The 23,224-nt window shown below is 42.2% G+C and overlaps 1 protein-coding gene across 2 annotated transcripts in view; it reads left to right on the forward strand.

Moving 5' to 3' along the window:
* The window catches only part of CCSER2 (coiled-coil serine rich protein 2), a 356,652-nt gene that overhangs the window by 73,486 nt on the left and 259,942 nt on the right, over positions 1 to 23,224 (forward strand). Inside the window, exon 3 of one of the 2 annotated variants that reach the window (XM_055001012.1) lies at positions 10,075 to 10,280. In XM_055001012.1, coding sequence (XP_054856987.1) covers positions 10,075 to 10,280 — 206 coding nt within the window. Of the gene's footprint in view, positions 1 to 10,074; positions 10,661 to 23,224 lie in introns of those variants that run through there. The other variant, XM_055001013.1, reaches the window with a different exon arrangement.

Here is a 23,224-nt window from a genome sequence, read left to right on the forward strand (position 1 = left end):
ACACTGCCTCTTTCAGAAAATTAGGCTGATAGTTGTGGCTGCTGGTTGTCTAAGTCAACCCGAAGCAGGTGGATTACTGAGTGTATCGCTGTAGAATACTCTTTTTTTATATATATAAATATTTTATTGGATAGGTTGGGAACAAACAAAAAAACATAAACTTCAATCTTTCTCCTACAAATTACCCTTCCCCTCCCTCCCTTCTGACCTCCCACAGCACTTGTACCCTTTAATTCATACAATATTCCCTCAATAGAATTAGAGGGAATTTTCCATAATCTTCAAAGGTAAAGTTACAATCAAAATTAAGTTCAACCAATTCCATAATACTCATCAAAAATTGTCCATAGACCACAATTGGTCTTTTACATCTGAGTTCTTTTCCAAATACTCTTTAAATTTTCTCCAATCCATCAAAAAATCATTTGAACTTTGTTCTTTTAACTTTCTAGTTAATTTATCCATTTCCACCATGTACAAAAGTTTTTGTATCCATTCATCAACTTCTGGTATCTTGTCTTGCTTCCAATATTGCGCATACAGCAATCTTGCAGCTATTATCATATACCATAATAACGTTCTATCCCTCATATTTACAGTTTCCATATTAAGTCCTAACAAAAACATTTCAGGATTTTTCTGCAAGTTACACTTCAAAACTTTCAATATTTCAACATAGATAGAAGACCAAAATTGTTTTGCCTTATCGCAAGTTCACCACATATGGTAAAAGGAACCTTCATGTTCCTGACATTTCCAACACTTATTTGACATAACATTATTCATGTTTGCTAATTTTTTCAGTGTTAGATACCATCTATACATCATTTTATAACAATTCTCTTTCAGATTGGTACACATAGATATTCTCATTTTTCCATAAAAATCCCATGATTCCATTGAAATCTCTTTATTAACATTCAATGCCTATTTCACCATTTGAACCTTAACCACTTCATCTTCTGTATACCATTTCAATAATAGTTTATAAAACTTAGAAATCATTTTTGTATCATCTAATAAAAGTTCTTCCATTTCTGAATTTTTTCTTCTAAAACCAAATTTCTTTTTATCTGATTCATATAAGTCTTTGATTTGTTGATATTGTAGCCATCCATATTTAAAGATTAAATCCTCTTCTTTCTTCATTTTGACTATGTCTCCATACATTAACAACAAGTCTTCGTAAGTTAACCATTCTTTCCCTTGGTATTCTGAATGCAGTTTTATAACTTCTGTAGGAACAATCCATAAAGGTCTTCTTTCTTCAAAATATTTTTTATATTTCAACCATACAGAAGAAGTATTTTTTCTTATATAATGGTGTAAAAACATACCATCCATTTTATATTCATCAGTCCATAAATAAGCATGCCAACCAAAAATATTGCTATGGCTTTCCAGAGTTAACAACTTACAGTTAGATAAGTTCACCCAATCTCTTAACTATGTCAAACAAACCGCTTCATGATATAGTCTCAACTTTGGCAGTTGCAAACCACCTCTTTCTTTTGCATCATACAGTACTTTCATCGTAACCCTTAGTTTTTTGCCCGCCCAAACAAAGTTTAACATTTTCCTTTGCCACTTGTCAAATTGTTTCACCTCTTTAGCAATTGGGATTGTTTGCAATAAAAACGTTACCCTTGGCAATACATTCATTTTCACCACAGATATGCGACCCAGCAAAGACAAGTTCAATTTGTTCCATTTTATCGTATCTTTCTCCAATTGTACCCACAATTTTTCATAATTATTCCTATATAGGTCTATATTTTTCATTGTTAACTCAATTCCCAAATATTCAGTTTTTTTAACCACTTCACACTCAGTCTCATTAACTCATCCTGCTTTGCTTTAGTCATATTTTTTATTTTGATTTATTGATGTAGACCCCTGCCAAATCTCCAAAGTCCTTAATGTTATTCAACAACAGTGGAAGCGTCTGGACTGGATCCTCCAAAATAAACATCACTTCATCCGCAAATGCGCTAAACTTGTAGAAAAAACCTTTAAGTCTTACTGCGCAATCCTATGGCCGGCCCCAACGCTGGCGTGCCTGCACAAGTGGAGCAGTGGCGCTGCCAGGCCGTATCCTGTGCCAGCAAAGTGCAGTGGCGCCAGCCCTGGCAGCAGCGCAGAGATGCAAATTGGGAGAACCAGAAAGCATTGTGGGCGGGTGTGATGCACGGCCACCGCCAGGTGCAGCCAAAGGGCGCTTTTCCTGACAAGCGGCAGGGGGAGGGGCCAGGAATGGCACAGCCTATGGGCAGCACACGATCCCGGCCAGGCCCCAGAGCAGCAGGCAAACTGCACCCATGCCGGCAGACCGCCTTGGCTCGTGCATTGGGCGGGGCTCGCAGTCGGGAAGGAGAGGGGTGGGCGTGGTCTGAGGACCTCTCCCCTGTTTGCCCAATGCAGCGCCAAGTCCATGGCGGCCGCGTCCAGAGAGGTTGGCATGGGACTGCCAGGCGCCCTGCTATGAGGAATCCAGGGCATCAGCCAGTCTCTGGCAGCAGGGAACAGCCACCAAGTGGCGCTGAAGGGGAGGGTTGGCCTGAGGCCGCCACCAAGAGGCAGACACAGCGGGCCCACCCCCGTCCCCATTCCAAGCCAAAGACCACAGACACCCGTTGCACAGAAACCAGCCTTTATTATTATACCATCCCACCTCCCCCAGCAGATGTGAGGAAGGGGAGGCGTGTAGGAGAGGTAGGGTGTCGAGGGACCATGGGGAGGCAGGGCTGGGGAGAGCCCATTTGGAAGGACAGGCAGCCAGGAGCCTGTCGATAGCCTGGGCGCTGCCTCGCCAGCCCCCTCCCCGCTCGCCCCCTGCGCCGTCCGGCGCCTGTGCGAGTGCATGGTCAGAAGCAGCTGCCCCTCCACCCAGCCTTCCCGGCTGTGGCGACCAGGTAACGTGGCCAAGCCCCGCTCTGCTGCCCCTGGCCCCCCTGGCCCCGGCCCCATTGCCTCCAGCAGCTGTATAACACCCTGGGCTGCGTCCCCGCCTGTCCAGCAGAACACCCCCCCGCAAGGCGGCAGCAGGGCTCACCGGCGAGGCCAGCGGCCGGCCCCCCTTGGCCGTCCATGGGCCCGACCTCTCGCACGCAACTGGGCCTGAGGGAGGGGTGCCTCGGGGGTGGGTGGAGCTGCTGCAGCGGGTGGGGCCGATGGGTCGAGGATGGCGACGAGCCGCCCAAACAGGGCTTCGGCACGAGCTTGAGAGGCACGGAGCCCCTCTCCCACCTCCAGTACCACGGCCATGAACTCCCAGCCGCGGTTGTTTGCCTCCTCCCATGCGGCATGCACCTCTAGCCGCTCCCTCTCGATTGCCGCCCACATTGCGGCCAGTGTCGGGGGAAGCCGCTGGGCAGGGCGGAGCCACGCGCAGCCTCGGACACACCCCACCCCTCCCAACAACCACACCATATTGGCGCAGGAGCCTCGCAACTGCCCCGCAGGATGGATGTGAGGCGGGACGCCGCGGGGTGGACGGTGTTGGAATGACAAATGGTGCTGCCACAGACACCTGAGGGGCTGGACCCACTCTGGGAGGCGGCCGCTCATGGGACTTTGTTGCTATGGCTGCGGCTGCAACGGGAGCGACCCTCCCCAGGCGCGCGAGACCTCCTGCCTGGGATATGGCATCCGTCTGCCGCTACCCTAGTTTCTTCACTGATGGGGCTAGGGTTCCAGTGAGCGGACTGTTTCCCCTGCCATCTCCCGCCCCCTTTCAGCAGCACCCCTGGCCACCCTCTCCCTGGCTTATCGGGTGCCAGCTGCTCGCCCTACCAGGGATTGAGTGCCCTCGGTGGCTCCCCCCTCCCCGCTGACATGCCCTGCCCCAACCCTCTACCTGACGTTACTGTGAGGGGAGGGGGGGCGGGGAGGCAGAATGGGGTCTGTCAGATACATTTGTGGTGATGTGCAGGTGGAGATATGTGACAGGAGTGTTGGGGGAGGGGCAGAGGACGAAGTCAGGCTCGCAGGCACAGAAGGTAGTTGTTTTACAATTCGTTTTATTGCACTGGAACAAGTGGGCTTGTTTTTAGGCTAGCAAGGGAGCCGGGGAATTCTTCACAGCCCTCCTTCCCGCTCAGCGGGGCGGGGCTGAGATGCAGGCCGCGGCGTGAAAGTGCTTCCTGGGCTGCAGCCAACCGTCTGTCAGAGATGTTTGGGGAGGGCGGGACGCAAGGGAGCAGCCATGCCCTGGACGTGCCTGTGGGGGAAAAAGACACATGTGAGCTTTGCCTCGTTCCACTGGCGAGGCAAGCCCCACACTCCGCCATCCGGGAGGATGCACATAGTCAAGGGCAGCAGCGACCAGCTGATGCATGACGGTCTGGCGAGGATGCACTCGGCCTTGGCAAGCCTTTACCTTTAAGGGAGGGAATGAGCTGGTCATAAGAAACACCTGGTCGCATGTGGTTTTCGGGGCGCCTGCCTCTGAGGCGGCCAGGGCGGCCATGGTCGCCCCCCACCCCTGCTGGGCCTCACCTGAAGTGGCAAGTGAGCGGGTGGGTTCAGGTGAATGGGCGGTTTGCACTAATCTGCGGAACGGGTCCCCCCTCCCCTACCTCCTCCTCACCTGTCAGCGCTCCGTCAGTCATCACCAGGCGGGCATACTGGAGTCAGGGTACCTGCAAGGAAATGGGAGAGGCTACTGTAAGTTTGCCAAGTGTCATTCCCTTCTCTCATGGAAGGGTTAATTTGTTTGTGCTTAGTTAGAAGCAACTAGCTTGCATTAGTCCAGTTAGATGTTGAGTTGTTCTTCCTGTCAGGGTAAAAAGGGGGTTAGCCAGACATTTGCACTTCTTCCCTTTTACGGGAAGTCCCCCCACTTTTTCACAAAGTTCCCCGAGTGCATTCCATGCCTGCCACCGTGAATGCCCTCACCCCCGTTCGGTGTTTGAAGGGGCAACGCCACGCAGCACACGAACAGAGGGACAGAGCTTCCGGCGACGTGCTCACTTACCTGAGGGTTTTGGCCGGCGCTGGCCGGATGTTTTGTAGGGCGCGTTCGCAGGTGATTGGGTGCGGAGAGGGGGGCTCGTCCACGCCGGTCGCGCACGCTGATTGGTCCCCGGGATAGTTCTCATCCTATGCTCTTTCGGGCCATGGAAGCGGGGCTGGGCGCTCAGAGAGGAGGCTGGTTTTTCACCATTCCATGGGCACCTATGGGCTACGCCTTCTTTTTCCATGGCGTAGCTTTTTTGCGCCGCTGTTGGCGTTCTCGCTTCTGGAGGGGCTTAGGGAGCAGACTAACTCTGGCCCCACCCTCCCCCCACGCCGGCGCAGGGCTCTACGCCGCTCCTCCGCCGCCGCCCGGCCACCTGAGGCTTGCGCTGGTGCCGGCCTGCCGGCGAGCCAGCGCCGCATCCCAGCGCGGGTGGAGGGCAACTTACGCGGGCGTTAAGCCCAGATATGCCATCGCAAGCCTTAGTTCGGTTCCTATTCACTTTCCCCGCCCCTCTTAGGATTGGGCTGTTAAACCCTTGATACTTTGATCTTCTCTTATCTGCCTTAGCAAGATTTCCAAAAGCTAAATAAATAACAAGGGAGAAAGTGGACACCCTTGCCTTGTAACTTTTCTGACTTTAAATTTGTCAGTCAAGTCATTGTTCACACACAATGTCGCTTCCTGGTCTTGATATATTGCCATTACAGCTTTTATAAATCTTTCCCCAAAATTCATTTTTTCCATTATTGAAAACAAAATCCCAATTCAGGTTGTCAAAGGCTTTCTCCTCATACACAAAGAAAAAGCCCACCTCCTTCTCAGGATGTTTATCATAGTATTCTATTGCATCGATTACTACTCTCAAGTTGTCTTTTATTTGTCTGCTGGGCAAAAAGCCTGCTTATTCTTCCTCAATAAATTCCATTAAGAATACCTTCAGTCTTTCAGCTAGGATTCTTGCAAATATCTTATAGTCATTGTTTAAGAGAGAAATAGGTCTATAATTTTTAACATCAGTTAAGTCTTTAACCTCTTTAGGAATCAATGAAATATTAGCTTCGTTCCATGAATTTGGTATTTCCATTTTCTTCATAATGTCATTCATCAAAACTTGTAAAACCGGCACCAAGTCCTTTTTCAAGACTTTGTAAAATTTAGCTGAAATCCCATCTGGGCCTGGAGCCTTACCCAATTTCATTGAGTCAATGGAATTTGAAATTCCTCCTCTGTAATTAAAGTGTTCAAAACTGTTTTCATATAATCTGAGATCTTAGGTAACTTAACCTTATCCAAATAAGAATCAATATCTTGTTTGTCAATCAACTTTTTCTGAAATAGTTTAGCATAGTACTTATAAAAAACTCTTTTTATTCCTTGATGGTCTATAACTTCTTTCCCATCCTCCAAAATTCTACCAATCATTTCTCTCTCTCTCTCTTTCTTAAGTTGCCAGGCTAAATATTTCCTTGGCTTGTTAGCCCCTTCAAATGATTTTTGCTGTAATATTTAAAAATACCACTCTAATTCCTTGTTTGCATAACCACTCAATTGCTCTTGCAAAATTTTAATTTCATGTATGATTCTTTAACTCTTGCTCTTTCTTAGCTATTTTCTCCTGAATTTCTTGAAATTTCTTTTCTCTAATTTTCTTTTCTTTGCCATTTAGCATGATCAGGTTACCCCTGATCACCGCTTTGTACGCATCCCATACTTTTTGTATTGGAACCTCTTTACCAAAGTTGAATTGAAAGAAAAAATTGGTTTCCTTCTGAATATAATCCACTTTATTTTGTCTCAGAAATAAGTCTTCATTTAGTCTCCATCTAAATTTCTTATAACCCATTGAACCCTTCCACATTAACGGATTATGGTCAGAACTCACTCTGGGCATAATTTCAATTTTTTTGGTTAATAAGCTAATGTCTTTAGTTGTCCAGATCATGTCTATCCTTGAAAAAGATTGATGTCTTGCTGAATAAAAAGTAAAATCTTTTGTTTTAGGGTTCCATTTCCTCCAAATATCTTCTAAATTTTCTTGTTTTACTAAATCAAAAAAATGATCTTGTAATTTCCCTTCTTTATTTTGATTTTTTTTTTACTTTTTATCTAATTGCAAATCGACAGTCCCATTTAAGTCTCCCATCATTATTACCTGGTCATAAATCACTTGGTCTAAATTCTGATTTAATTCCTTAAAATAAAGATCTTTAGCACCATTAGGTGCATAAATGCCCCAAACCAAAGTCTTAGAGATCAACATAATTTCCACTGCCAAATATCTTCCTTCCTTGTCTCTAAAGACCATTTTAGGTTCCAATTCTTTCTTTACATGAATCACAATTCCTCTCTTCTTTTGTTTAGCTGATGAAAAAATTCCTCTCCCAAAAAGCCATTTTTAAAAAACTTAAAATCCTGTTCTTTAATATGAGTTTCTTGCAAACAAATTATATTACATTTTTGTTTCCTTAGCCAATGAAAAACTGATTTACGCTTCTGGGGTGAATTAAGTCCATTAACATTGCAAGAAATTAATTTGTATTCCATTGTGGTTTACTCTTTACCAAATTTCACAAAGTCCTTTTGGTTGTCAATCAAAAACTTTTTCATCTGCTCTGTTGTCTTTATGTTAACTCTCATTGCCTGGAAGTCGAAGCTCAAACCTTCTCGAAGTTCCCATCTGTACCTAATATTCTTTAGTTTCAATTCTTCTGTCAGTTCTCTGTATTTCCTTCAATCTTGCAGTACTTTTCTAGGAAGTTCTTTCATAATTCTAATTTTCTTCCCTTCAATTTCCAGTGGGTCTTCATAGTGTTTCCTCAAAATCTCAGCTCTTAGTTTCTTAGTTGACAGCAGGATAATTATATCTCTTGGCAAATCCTTTTGTTGAGCATAAGTAGAATTCACTCTGTAAATAAGATCAGAATTGTCTTCTATATCTTCTGGCTGTTTTCCTAAAAATGTTGTCAAAGCCCCCACTATTTGTTCTTGTACATTTACTTTTAAAGATTCTGGTACTCCTCTCACTCTCAGATGAGTCTCTGTTACTTTACATTCCATCAATGTCATACGCTCTTGAAACTTCTGATTCTCTCCTCTCAAATTCATAGTATTTTGTTCCACTTCTTGTATTTTCTGTGTTGTTACCAGCAGTTCTTTTTTCATTTCACCAATATCTTTTCTTACTTTTGCCACCTCTGCTTGCATCAGTTCTTTCGTATTTTCAGTCAGGTTTACAGTTAGGGTTTCCCCCATCTTTTGACAAATTTCTTGCATGCCTTCTAACATTTTTTTCCCAAAGCTTCCATTGCTACTAACCACTCCTGCTTGTCTTTATCTAATTTCTTTGCCGTCCTTGGACTAACCTTGGGTCCACTCCAAGTCGCAGCCCTGCTTCTGAGCTCCGTTGCTAAAGCTTTCAGTCAACAATACTAATCCTCTTCTTTTTATATAAGTCAATCAGTTATCAGCTTGCCAATTAAATCGCAAGAATTTTTTAATTTAATTCCTTTTCCTTTTTTTGGTCAAAGTTCAAAATTTACCTTCCCAAAATGTCCAATGCGAGAACTCTATGGTAGCTCTCTATGGTTCTTCTTTTCCACTCCCAAGATGGCTGCTGTTCACTTCCTGTTTACTTCTGGCCTCCAAGTCCTCTCTGGGAGTGAAATCACATTTCTCTATGGTTTTCTCAGTCTCACGATATTTTCCAGCTGCTCACCCACAGTGCCCCTCCCAGTCAGCACAGTTCTTATCGGCACTCAAAAACCACAGGCATGCATAAACAATCTTGTTTTTCTCCCCTAAAAACTCCAATTTCCATGCAATTTCTCCGTTTTTTTCTCCAACAGTTCTTCAGCAAGCAGTTTACAATGTTGCCAGTAAGTCTCTTCCACTTTTTATTGTTTTTTTCCTTGTTAGTTTAGTCCTGAAAAATCAGATAGTCATCTTTACCTTACTTTGCTCCTTATGGGTTTCTGTGCTGTTTCTTACGATCAGAGTAGTTCAGATTCTTTTAAAGAAGCCTGTAGAATACTCTTAAGGTGTTTCGGTGCCAGTAGACATCACAGTTCATTCAGTCAGAAGCGCAACCATCTCTGTCCCTTTCAGTGCCAGCGGTCCAGTCTCCAGTATCTGTAATGCTGCTACGTGGACATCAGCTTCCACGTTCCACACACATGAGAGAGATTCTGTTGCCTTGTATGATGCAGCATTTGCACAATGGCTGACATTCTTCTTCCCTTCCTAGTCTTTATAGTTTCACTTGATAATATCTTAATCAGATTGTCCTCTGTTCAAGAGAAAATGGAACATTGGACTTAGAATCATAGGGTTGGAAGGGACCTCTAGGTCATCTAGTCCAACCCCCTTCACAATGCAGGAACTTCACAACTACCCCCCTGACTGCCTCAGTGACACCTGCTCCATGACCAGAAACTGGCAAAACACCTCCAGGATCCCTAGACTTACCTTGATGAAGAGGAGAATACTCTAGACCCAAGCTGTTTTCTGGCAGGAACAGTACCAGTCCAGTTTTCTCATATATTGTTCTAATTTATAATGGTCTTTGCTGTTACTTCATGTGTGTAATATGCTCTATTTGTACTGTTTATCACAGAGCTAGTGTTTATTTTGGGTAAGTTAAAACCCATTATGAGATCCATTAGTTATAAAAGTATCTTGAGATCTCTGGAGACAGAAGAAACAGCCAACTTCCTGCCTCCAGGGATTATGGGTAGAGGAGTATCCAATTGTCAGTGTTCTCCTCTTTAAGTAAAAAGAACCTTTGTCCAGTGTTCCTATTAGCTTCACTTGACATCAGTGGGGCTTATTGGTGTTTTTTAAATGTTAAATACCATTGCTTTGTTGACTGGTAAGCACCATGCAGTTTATGCTTAGTGAATTACAAAGTTACAAAGTTGTATGGTCTTTACATTTCAAAATGCTTGTCATTTGACTACAGGGTAATCTCCCAGTTCATGCTGCAGTCAAATGACTTGTATTAAGATTTTGCTTTTCGAAATAGCATTTGAAAGAAGGGACTGTTCTTCAAAATTACATTTGAGTAATGTTTTATGCATATACAATTCAAGTACAATTTTACCTTTTTTGTGTTTAAGCAGTTCATGACAAGAGTAAAAGTGCAAATCATCCTTCTGGGAACAATGTGATTTCCTCTGACCAAGATGTCAAAGCTGGCTCCTCTTTCGAGCTTTCTCCATCTGATAGCTCTGATGGAACCTATATGTGGGATGAAGAAGGACTGGAGCCCATTGGAAGTGTTCATCCATGTGGAAGTTTTGACTCTTCAGAAATGAATAGTATAGTATGTATACCTTATTTTTGTGGTTTATGAAATAAGTGAAATGCTTCAGAAAATTAAAGAAGTCATGCTCCTCTTTGGAGAAACACTATCTGAATACAAATGATACACAAGGAAGGAGTGAAGACAAAGGGTGATTGGAATATGCATCGTTTATAGAGCACTACACTTGAACGAAAAAGGATAATCAGTGTAAGCAGCTTCATTAGAATTTACTGGTATTGTTACATTAAGCTTTGAAATATGTGCTTGATTAAATATGTGCGTTGGTTTTTGTAGCTGAAGTTAGCAGTGGGCTTTATCCTGTGAATTGCAGGTTCAAATCCATTTGTTAATTGACTTACATTGTAGTCCTGCATACACTTTTCTGAGGAGTTAGCACTTTTGATCACTGGGGACTTGCTTTCTAATGAACATTGATAGGGTTATCCTGTTAATGTTTTCACTGTTTCTTATTGTTTAATTTTAAAATATTTGACCTTGGTTCTTTTACTTATTTCAAAAACTATTATTTACTTACGATATTATTTTACTTATATTGTTAAAACATGTATACCTTTTAAAATGCTTTTATTGATTTTCTATATATAATTAAACATTAACTGAACTGGAATATAAGCTACTAATTAACACTATATCAAAGGTAAAAATCTCAAACTATCAATATATTATTGCATCACAATAATTACTAAGCCAAATAATATAGATTATAAATATTTCAAATTAATTAACCAAACAGATCATAAACATCTACCTCATAAGTCAGTCAGTGAAACAGACCATAAATGACAAGTACATCAGTGAGTTAAAAGGATATTGAAGATAATGCATTATGCATGTTTTATATGAACACCTTACATAAATCGTTTAAAAATGTCAATACAGAGGGTGGTCCAACATGGCAACTGATGAGCAGCTCACTTAGGTGAGCTCTCGAGCTGGTTCTGTGTCCTGGAGTATATAGCCAGGAAGGGTTGGGAAATCAACCTGAAACCTGTCTCTTAATGATAAGAGACACTCTAAGCTACGCGTGCTGGTTTTATCTGGGGAATTATTATTTAATAAGTAAAGGTTTTCTTTAAAAAAAAAAGATATGAATGACAGTAGAAAGTGCATAGAAACTTATACAAAGCACTACATTTGAATTAGATTTAAACTACAACAGAAAAATATATTGAAAGTATATAACAGCACAACTAAATTATATATTAGCTCTTTTCCTCTCTCCTTAATTTCTTATACCCAAACTTATACCCATGTCATGATTTTTAATCAATCATCTCTTCATCATCAGTTATCTCTATAATATAATTACCTTAATTTATCTTAGTTTTAACCTAAATAATTGGTCTATTGTGCACATAAGAAGTTAATTTAGCTATTGATGCCTATTTGTACATTGTATCTATCGACCCAGGTATATCAGGGCACAAATCTATTTTCCATTTTGCTGCATGTAGTACTCTCGTGGCTGTCACCATATGCTGGAAAAGGTCTTACTGTTCTTTTGTAACATTCAGTAAAATATTTAATAGCAGATTTTTCAAGTTCAGCTCAGTTCTGAGTTTGAGAGTCTTCTGCATCTCTTCATGTATCTTTATCCAATATCTTCATGCCTACTTGCATGTCCACCGCATATGATTAAATTATCTGGGGAATTGTGGTACACAACAACCATCGTTCTCCAGCCGTGAATGCCTTTGACAATATATCTGGGAAATTATTTAGCTCTTTCTAATGAGAGGGTTGAAGAATCCTTGGAGCTCCAAAGACACGGAAATATCAAATGGGAGCAGAATCAAGCAACTGAGGCCATATGAGTTTGCCGTGAACCATTTCTTTCTATCTATCTATCTATCTATCTATCTATCTATCTATCTATCTATCTATCTATCTATCTATCTATCTATCTATCTATCTATCTATCTATCTATCTATCTATCTATCATCTATCTATCTATCTATCTATCTATCTATCTATCTATCTATCTATCTATCTATCTATCTATCTATCTATCTATCTATCTATCTATCTATCTATCTATCTATCTATCTATCTATCTATCTATCTATCTATCTAAATAGAGAGAGATCTATATATAGATGTCTAGATATAGCTATCTAGATATGTATAGATATAGATATATAATTCTTAAAATATACCAAGGTCTTTTTTCTTGCATTTCTTTGTTCTATATAAGAACTCAGCACAAAATTATAAGTGCTGCTTTATCTGGTTGTTTGAGAAAGGAAACTTGTAATAACTAAGCTCTCTCCATGAGAGTAAAATATTTACATCAGATTCTGAGTTTTGAGTTTTCTCTGCATATTGAATTTAAAACTATTTTGTTTTGGCTCTGAGTGATAGGAACTGAGAACTTTAATTGAAATTGAAAGAAGTCTCTACTGGGAAGTCTACAGCTTAGTTGTTTAACTGTGACGTATCAAAGACTAATTAAGGAACTATTTTAAACACGTCCAGCAACTTAGCCAACAATTGGGGGTTTTCTTTTATCTCATTCTCTCTGACAAAAGACTTTTTGCCACTTGGTTCTGACCACCTAGAAGTGGAAGTGAGGATGGCGTGTGAAGATTTGGGGCAAGCAATGTGGAACCAGTGCTGAGCTCGTGCAGTGGGCATGGTGCAGTTCTGTGCCTTGCCTTCCTTCTGACAAGTTGGAGTATTGTTGTACAGACCCAGAGGCACTTGGGTGGGGCTGGAGATTGCCAGAGGCCTTTAGAGGCTGACGGCCCCATGGGTCTGTCAGCTGAACTTGGAAATTCAGTGTCTTGCCTCACCAGATGGACTAGAGCTGTAAATGCTGGTCACTTTCCCAAACTGACTGGGTTGCCATGGACTCATTACTGGCCATATTTGAGAATTCCCATGGTGTCATCTGGAACTCTTTCTCAATCAATCAAGGAAGCCTTTATTGGCATATATAAAAATATAAGATTTTTAATACAGAAATGAGTCCATACAGAATGAGATTAAAATTACAGATAGGAACAGGACAGCAGGACAGCAAAATTGGTATAGAATATTACTTGACCGGGCGTATAGCCATGGCACTGTAGAGAAACTTTGCTACTATTTCAGTTATTTCCCCAGCTAGGTTGTCAAGCAGAAACTGATCCTTAAAATCATCAGAAAACTCTGAAAGTTAGGCTAATATAGGATGTAGAAGATCCCAGCATGGTGCCAGATAAAAAGAGCACTGGAGAAGAACATGGGAGACAGTTTCAACACAGCCCATCAAACAAGGACAACACCTGCTATAATAAGGAATCCCGTGAAATCTACCAGATAAAATAACTGAAGGAAGAACATTAAATCTGGCCAGCGAAAAGGCTCTACGTAAATTGGGAGCCAGGAGTTGGTAAAGGTATACTGCTGGGAGACTTACATTAGGGAAAATTCCCAAATTTACGGGAGAACATGTTCTATTAGCAGAACTATAGAGAGTTTGTAACTCTAATCCCAAAAGACTGGATTTTATTTTTGAGAAGGCCTCAGACTCAGATAGCAGGGATAAAGCTTCTATAGATAAGTTCAAGGAACTTATTTTAGCTTCAATACAGGCTGACCAACTAGAGTTGGCAAATTCAGATAATAAATGACACGTATAACTAGGGGGATCAGAATTAAAATGGAATCTGAACCAATATTTGATAGTGTGAAGCCATGCCTTGGTGGCCAAGAGATTCTGACCGCACTCTAAGCATAAGGCAGCATATGGAACACACATAGGAACCCCCACGATCTTATGCAGAAAATTAGAGTGAACACGTTCAACTGAATTGTCAATATCATCAATCCAGAGCAGGGCCCCGTACAATAACTGAACTCAAATTTTAGCACTGAAGGCTTTAAGAGCAGCAGGCACATATTGGTTACCTCAATCAGAAAAATAAAAGCGAGATATTGCTGCAACATTAACTTTGGCTGCATTAACAGCCATTCTACAGTGGAAGGTCCAAGCAGCATTAGATTGGAAATAAACACCCAGGTATTTAAAGTGCTTAACTTGTTCAAGTCTATTGCCATTGACAATCCAGTTATACAGTTTCTGGAAATTGGGAAGAACCGATACCTTAGATTTTTCATAGTTCAACTCCAGTCTGTTGGTCACACAGCATTCAAGGCAATGGTTCAATAAACGATTCAATCCAACACAGGAAGAAGACAGAAGAACCGCATCATCCGCATATAATAACAAGGGGATAGAAACGGAGCCAAGTCTAGAACTGTGACCATCAACCAGTCACAAAAAAGGGGCAAGACCATTTTTAAAAAGATTAAACAAATGGGGGGCTAAAATGCACCTTTGCTTAACCCCCAACTTAATAAGAATCCTGGGTGAGAGCATCCCAAGGGAAGAACACCTGACTTAGCAAGATGGGGATGAATAGTCTTTGTATAAGAGATAATAACCTCTTATCTAGTGACATCCCCTCAAGCTTTGCCCAGAGAAGTTCTCTTGATACAAAGTCAAAGGCTCCCTTAAGGTCCAGAAAGGCAATGGACAGTTTAGATCTTTTCCTACTTGTGTATTTATTAATCAAATGAACAAGGACTAAACAATTATTCAAAGCTGACTTCCCTTGACAAACCCCCACCTGTTCTGGACCTAATATTTTGCTAGATGACATCCAAGTGCTGAGCTTAATTTGCAAGAATTTAGCATATAGTTTCCCAATAATGGATAGAAGGCTGATTGGTCTGAAGTTAGAGGGGTTAAGATGACAACCCTTCTTATAAATGGGAACAATTATCTCATTGGTCCAGGCAGCTGGCATCTGGCCAATCTTATTTACCATAGTGAAGAGAGAAGCAAGCAGAGGAGCCCACCACTCTGGATCAGCTTTCAGCACCTCTGGGATTATCGCATCTGGACCAGGAGCTTTACCTGATTTTCGTTGATCTATAAGAGTTATTGTTTCCTCCGGAGTGACAGGAGGCCACTCTGAGAGACCATCCAGGGGAGAATAAACCAGTTGCATTCCATTAGGGAGATCCTCACAAAGTATGTCTGAAAAATACTGAAACCATGTATCGGGGAAATGGCTGATATATAAGGGATCTCAGAGTGAATAGCACCATTAATTATGGTCCCGAATTGCCTGGAATCATTCAGGGCAATGGCACATAAAAGTTGTTCCCATTGTTTATTAATAAATGTCAGCCTCTTAATCCTTATAAGATGATGTAAATGATTTTTAATTATCTGATACTCCACTGGCAAGCAGGTAGCTGCAGAATCACGAAAATTACGATCTATGTACCCATCTATGTACTATTTTTTATATTCCTGCATTCTCCATCAATCCATGCAGCCGTCTGAGAACTCGCTACTTGTTTTGGTATAGCCCTTCTGGAATCCTTTTTTAAGGATTCTGTAATGGAATTTAATAAGTTCTTGCATAGGCAGCAAGCTAATTTATGCTCGCCTGTGGAGCGCCTTGCAGATGTGGGGATCCGCAGGACTGCCTTATAGTGGCTTGACTCTTCTCCAGACAGGGACAGAGGTTATCAGCACTCCAACCATTGGTGTGCAGCATTCTACAGGGGAGATACTGTCCCCTTTACTGTTTAATCTGTATATGTGCCCCCTCAGACAGCTTGCATGACATTTTGGACTGGGTTGTCACCAATATGTGGCTGACACCTAGTTGTATCTATTGATGGATGGATATCCTGATTGCACCAAACTGCCCTGGAGGCCATCTGGATGGGTGAAGCAGAGTGAACTGAAGCTGAATCCTGCAAATCTTCTAATGTGTCTTAGAAATTTCTTATGAAAGCCCTACAAAGAATGAACTGTGGAACTGAGTTTTTGAATTAGATGCAGAGTATCAATACCAGCCAGAAGCCAGAATCCTAGTTAGTGGTTCTTTCATGGAGAAAATTGAAGTAACAAAAGGAACGCATCAGGGGTGCCCAATATCATCATTACTGTTTATTATTGCTTTGGAAATGTTGGCAGTGAGAGTCAAGCAAGACAGTAGCATCAATGGAATAAAGGAGGAGAAAAAGATATATAAAATGAAAAGCTATTTGGATAATATGGTTATATCAGTGACAAATAGTTTTGTCTATGTAATTGAAGAAATACTAAAATTTGGATACCATTCTGGATATAAATTAAATAAAAAGAAAACAAAGATAATGCTGCCATCAGCAACAACAGAAGTACAAGAAGAGATTGGAAAAAATAACAAAATTTCAAGGCCTGTAAAATATTTAGGAATAAATGTAATGGTGCGAAATGAGAATTTATACAAGGGCAATTATCAAAAAATATGGACAAGCATTACTGAAGATTTTCCAAGATGGGCAAAATTAAATATTTCATGGTTAGGAAGAATTTCTGTTGTTAAAAATGAACATACTGCCAAAATGGAATTTTTTATTTCAAATGGTGCCAATTTATAAAGATGAAAAGATTTTAAATAAGTGGCAGAAAGTGATAAATGATTTCCTATGGAAAGGGAAGAAACCAAGAATAAGATTTAAAATTATTACACAATGAAAATAAAGAGGAGGATAGGCAGTACCGAATATTAAATTATACCACCAGGCACTGGCATTAGTTTGGGTAACTGACTGGATTATAAATCCGAGCAGAAGACAGATAAAATTGGAGACAGTTTACACCAAAAAGGGAATTCATAACTATTTATGGGTTAGGAAATCACTAAAATCCATTCAAAAGCAAGATGGTATTCATATACTAAGAGACGGCCTACTTAAAATATGGTTTCAATGCAGAAATAGACTGAGTGCATCAATTTTGCCATTGATAACAGCAATAAATACTTACTATGATGTCATCATTGGAAACAGAATTGACCAGTTTATCTATGAATTTATGACAGGTAAGCAAGGTAACGTGAAAACTTGGCAAATGCAAGCTCAAGGGGAAGATATTCCATGGTTGATGTATCGTCAAATGATATCTAAACTTAAAAAACAAACTCATAAAGAAGGTGGAAGACCAAGAGAGAAAACAGAGTGTGAATTATTAATATTGGAAACCTGAAGCATTTGTTAGGAAAAAGCTACAAAATTTTACTGCAATACCACACAGAAATGGAACAAGTTAAAAACTATGTTAAAATGGGTAGGAAACTTTGGTAAAATCATTTCCATGAATCAATGAGAAAATCTATGGACTAAAGATACCAAATTTATAGTATGCCAACTGTTAAGAAAGAACTGATATGAAATGTTCTTTAAATGATATGCCTAGAGACATTGTGAGAATTGGTAAGGGATACAGTGGACAGTGCTGGAAATGCCACTACATGGATGAAACATTTTATCACCTGTGGTAGACATGCAAGAAAACACAAAAATATTGGATAAAAATACATGAAGAGATTTTCAAGCTCAGGTTTGAGTTGAATTTGAAAAATATGCTATTAAATATTCTACTGAGTAATGTTAAAAAAGAACAGGGAGAACTCTTCAGCTGCGAGACTACTATATGCAGCAAAATGGAAGACAGAATCTTGCCCTGATATGCCTGAGTGGATAGACAAATTGTACAAATGTACATTGATGGCTAAGTTAACTTCCTATGTCCATACAAACTGGAGAACCAGTTTGGTGTAGTGGTTAAGAGCGTGGGACTCTAATCTCATGAACTGGGTTTGATTCTTCATTCTTCCACTTGAAGCCAGCTGGGTGATCTTGTGCCAGTCCACAGTTCTCTGGAGCTCTCTCAGCCCCACCCACCTCACAAGGTGTTGTGTTGTGGGGATAATAATTACATACTTTGTAAAACACTTTGAGTGGTTGTTAAGTCATCCTGAAGGGCAGTATATAAATCTGTTGTTGTTGTTGTTGTTGTTGTTGTTGTTGTTGTTGTTGTTGTTATTATAATACTTGACCAATATTGGAATTCCAGAAAGATTTCTTTGATTACCTAGCTCAAAGTTTAGAAAAACCAAGAGTAGTTAATATGGAGATGGAGTAGTCATAACAAAGAGACCTTTAAAATGGTGAGTATAAAATATGGATGAGACGACTGATTAAAAACAATTGACATTAAAGCTTAGGTATAAGCAATCAAGGAGAGGGTGAAGAGAACTGTTATATAACCTAGTTCATCTACGGTCTTCCTGTGCAGGCCTGCCGATTCTGGAGATTTCCAAAGCTCAGGAACACCAAGGGGCGCTCTTGTCTCTCTCTGCGCATGCGTGGCTATCTTTCCCGCCAAAAACGGCCCCTAAGAGGCAGAGCGCCCCCCACATACCCTCAGTTTCTCTTTTGCCACCGATGGTAGAGGTTTCCAGCTCTTCTGATCGTCGCGATATCCGAAACAGATTTATTCAAACATTGCGTTTCCTGTGAGAGAAAAATGACATGGTTAGATGGCTTTCCAGTTATTTGTACCGTTTGGGCAAAACCCATAACACCCAAACCTGTAAACATTACCGAGCCTTTACCCCTAAGGCCAGGGCAGAATGGGTGGCCCGACTACAAGCCTCCCTATGGAAGCGTGCTACGGTGGCCACGGACTTACCAGCTACGGCACCATCACCTGCCTCGTCCGGTTCAGCTTCTCGACCTGGCCCTGGATCCGCTGGCTCAAAAATGCCACACTGCCGATCTTCACTGAGTCGTTCAGAATCAAGACCATCGGAGTCAATTACCACCTCAGTCTGAAGCTCATTGGAACCGGCTCCACGCTCGGAACAGAGGCCTTTGGTTCCGAAGACTTCTGGAAGTCAACCAACTTTGACTTCGACAGCGATCTCTGTGTCCCCTTGGAGAATACCCAACTTGGAGGCTCCTTGGAGTCGAACACCTTCGGTGCCGGCTACTACGCCACTGACTTTACATCAGGAGGGATTCCCCTTCGGTTCTGAAATCTTCATATCCGACTCTGGCCTCGGGGGCAGCTGGACCCAGTCTTAAAAAGAGGAAAAAGAAGTGGAAGCATTCATCTAAACACGACAAGGCTGTCTTAGAGAGTATGCTTTCCATCTCTCCTTCGGTTCTGACGGAGACAGTCGGTTCCAAACCCCCAGATAAGAGGCGTAGAGGTTCAGGAGACCATTCGTCATCACGTAGTACTCCCCACAAGGCAAGTCAGAATAAGGATGTGATTTTGGTGGAGAAGCCCCCCCCCCACTCCATCGGGGCAGCCTAGATCACCCTCTCATGAGTCATGATCACCTGAATCATCCAGGGAACCGCGAGGTCGTTCCAGGCATCGGCATAGCCCCTACTCATACAGAAGTCGTTCAAGGGATGATCACTTAATTGATGAACCAGCCCTCTTTTATCACCATAGAGAGGGTTCCTCTTACTTGGACCGCCCCTATAGGAGATCTCCTTCTCTATGGGATTACTCCTATGCGGGGTCAAGAAGGACCCCACTACCATCTGAAGCAGAGTTGACGAGGGGTGCTGAACACACTCGAGTTAGTGATTTCCCTTTCTCACAATCTCCTGATAGAGAGATTTGTCCTATGGAGGAAGCATCTCCTACTGATGGCTTCAGGGCATATAATGAACTGCTCCAACGCATGGCTAAAGCACTGGAAATAGAAGTGATGTCCACAGAGATGAAATTCACTGACAAGATTTTGCAACATTTACATTCGGGTTCCACCCCCACAGTCGCCTTCCCACTGATTGATGGTTTTGTAGATCTGTGGAAAGGATTGAATTTGAAGCCTGCATCTACCCTAGCTACCAACAGAAAGGTAGAAAATCTGTATCATAGAAAAGATTACCTGTGCCCATTCCTCTCAGCTCACCCTCCTCCCTCGTCATTAGTGACAGAGGAGATGCAAGCTAAACCTAAGCAAGGATCACTTTCAGTTCCTTCAGAAAAGGATAGTAAAAAGATAGATGCAATGGGACGTAAGTTTTATACTTCGGCTGCATTTGGGGTGAAAGTGGCGAATCACGACGCAATGATGGCCGCTTATCAGCTTTTTTTATGGAAGAAGGTGGCACCCTTCCTACCCAAGTTACCAGAGGATCAGAAGATTTTCCTCAGGGTCATACAAGAAGCGGTCCGCCTATCCATCCACCAGATTAATGCTAGCAGAAGTATGGCGGGCACCTCTGCTAGATCGTTGCTCTCAGCAGTAGTCCTACATTGCTACGCTTGGCTGAGAACAACAGTGCTCCCTGATGACACCAGGAATAAGGTGGAGGAACTCCCCTTTGAAGGGACCACATTATTCTCCAAGAAAATGGATGAATACCTCTCCAAGATGCGAACAGATCATCTTACAACTCAATCTTATGGAGTCCTTCCCCAGCTTCAACAGCAATCGACCAGATCGTACTACCAATCCTTTCAGAGAGGCTGTAAGCAGCACTACCAGTCATACAATGGCTATGCTTACCAGTCCCACCAGCCTTACCAAAGTCCACAGTCCTCGTTCTTCAGACGAAGGCAGAATCAAAGAAATAAACCAGGTGCTCATCATCAGCAGGCCAAAGAACAGCCCCAGATACATAAACAATCTTGACAATTACAGGGTCCTGACCCTTTGTTTGGGGTCAGGCTGAGCACATACTGGGCTGAATGGTGTTCTATTACTTTTGATGTTTGGGTTACAACAATAGTTCAACATGGTTATAAAGTTGAGTTTATGCAGTTACCATATTTGCGACTCCCTGTATTCTCAGCACTTTTAGATAAGGGTCCTATTGAGGAAGTTACGGATCGATCCTCTTGGTTGGGGTTTTACTCTAACTTATTCATGGTGGAAAAGAAGGATGGAGGTCTTAGACCCATTCTAGATCTCAGGAACCTAAATAAATTTATTAGGGTTCGTAAATTTAAGATGATTACCCTACAAGTGGTCTTAACCTTGTTACCTTTGAATTCCTGGTTTGCAGTCTTAGATTTAAAGGATGCTTACTTTCATATTTCAATAGTCTTGGAGCATAAGAAATTTTCCTCCGTTTTTCCTGACTATCGTGTCTTCCAATACAGGGTATTGCCTTTCGGGCTAGCTACCGCTCCTAGAGTCTTTACAAAATGTATGGCGGTGGTAGTGGCACATTTGAGAGTTCAAGGGTGCTGTGTTTTTCCATATTTAGACGATTGGCGGATCATTGGTCGTTCAGTGGATGTCAATAGACAGGTTTCCCTTATTTTGACACTTTGCTTATGTTTGGGGCTGTTTGTTAATAAAAAGAAATCTAAACTTACTCCCTACTAGATCATTTCAGTTTATAGGCACCATCCTAGATGGCATCAGAGATGCGGGTTTCTTACCTGAGGAGAGAGCTTTGAAGATCAAGACTCTCATTAGGAGGCTAAGAAAATGCCGTTTTCAGTCTGTTTGATTCATACAAATGCTGTTGGGATGCATGGCTTCTACTACCGTGGTAGTACCACAGGCTAGGTTATATATGCGGCCATTATAACTGTGGTTTAATTCTGTTTTTTCTCCTGAGAGGGATTCTCAACAACGGAGGCTTAGTGTCCCCAGAAAAATTGTGACCTCCTTTGATTGGTGGTTGGATGATTCGAACCTCTTCAAGGGGGGTGGAGTTTGGTTGCAAGCAACCTCAGGTGTCGGTCACTACTGATGCCTCTCATTTAGGTTGGGGGGCCCATTGTGAGGGATCGTACGCCTATGGTGTGTGGAGCACTTCGGAAAGTAATGAACATATTAACTTGCTAGAATTGAGGGCGGTGTTATATGCTTTCATCTCCATTTCAGATACCGTGCAGAACAAGTCCATCCAGGTCCTTACAGACAATACGACCACAATGTTCTATATAAACAAACGGGGGCATGGCGTCTATGACTGCAATGAAGCAACGAAACTCTGGATGTGGGCCATAGACCATTCGGTATGGCTACAGGCTTTTCATATATCCCCAGGGTGGAGTATTCAGTGGCGGACCATCTGAGCAGACTGCAAGGGGACAATCACGAGTGGTCCCTCCAGGACAAGTACTTGCTCCCTGTCTTCTCCAACTGGGGGTTTCCAAACATAGATCTCTTCGCTTCAGAAGAGAATTGCAAGGTTCATGACTTTCGCTCCAGAGGAGGCATAGGCCGAAAGTCTCTTGGGGATGTGTTTCAACTCAGGTGGTTGGAACACCTTTTTTTCACTCATTCCCTCCACTTCTGGCCATGGTCCTCAGCAAAATTCAGAGGGACAGGATGCCAGTCATCTTGATATCCCCATTTTGGCCGCACCAGCCATGGTTTCACACCCTCCTGCAGTTGCAGTCTCGCATGTGCAGCCTTCCGATAGCACCGGACCTTCTGTCCTGGAGGGGGGGTTCTTCACCACGACATAGGGAAACTCAGACTGACAGCCCAGCTGATCAGACGGGACACTCCTTCTCCTCAGAAGTGACTCATGTACTGCAGAATGCTAGGCGACTGTCTACCCATTAGTCCTATGCACTTTATTTATTTATTTTATTTATTTTATTCGATTTATACCCTGCCCTCCCCACAGATGGGACAAATTTACTTTGTGGTGCCGGAATAGGGGGTCAGACCCTTTTCTTTCTCCCCTACCTGAAATTTTTTATTTTTATGAGAACTCAAACAGAAGGGGTTGGCTAACAGTTCAATCAAAGTATATTTGGCGGCCATTTCCGCTTTCCACCCCCCAATAGACTGCAAAACAGTTTTTTTCTCATTGTACGGCTAAGTTATTTCTGAAAGGACTGAATGACTTATCCCCCACTGTTAAGGCCATTGACCCCCAGTGGTCCTTACCTTTGGTTTTGACCCGTTTAAAGTCTAAACCATTCGAGCCTCTGGCCTCGTGTCCACTACGTTTTCTTTCTAGGAAGGTGACTTTCCTTGTGGCCATCACTTTGGCTAGGAGGGTGGGGGAATTAGCTGCTTTATCCTGCGAGCCCCCTTATTTAAAGATTTATACTGAAAAGGTAGTTCTCAGAACTAAAGTTGAACTTTTGCCCAAGGTGGTTTCTAGT

This window comes from Eublepharis macularius, chromosome 17, assembly GCF_028583425.1.
Source record: "Eublepharis macularius isolate TG4126 chromosome 17, MPM_Emac_v1.0, whole genome shotgun sequence".
Lineage (NCBI taxonomy): Eukaryota > Metazoa > Chordata > Lepidosauria > Squamata > Eublepharidae > Eublepharis > Eublepharis macularius.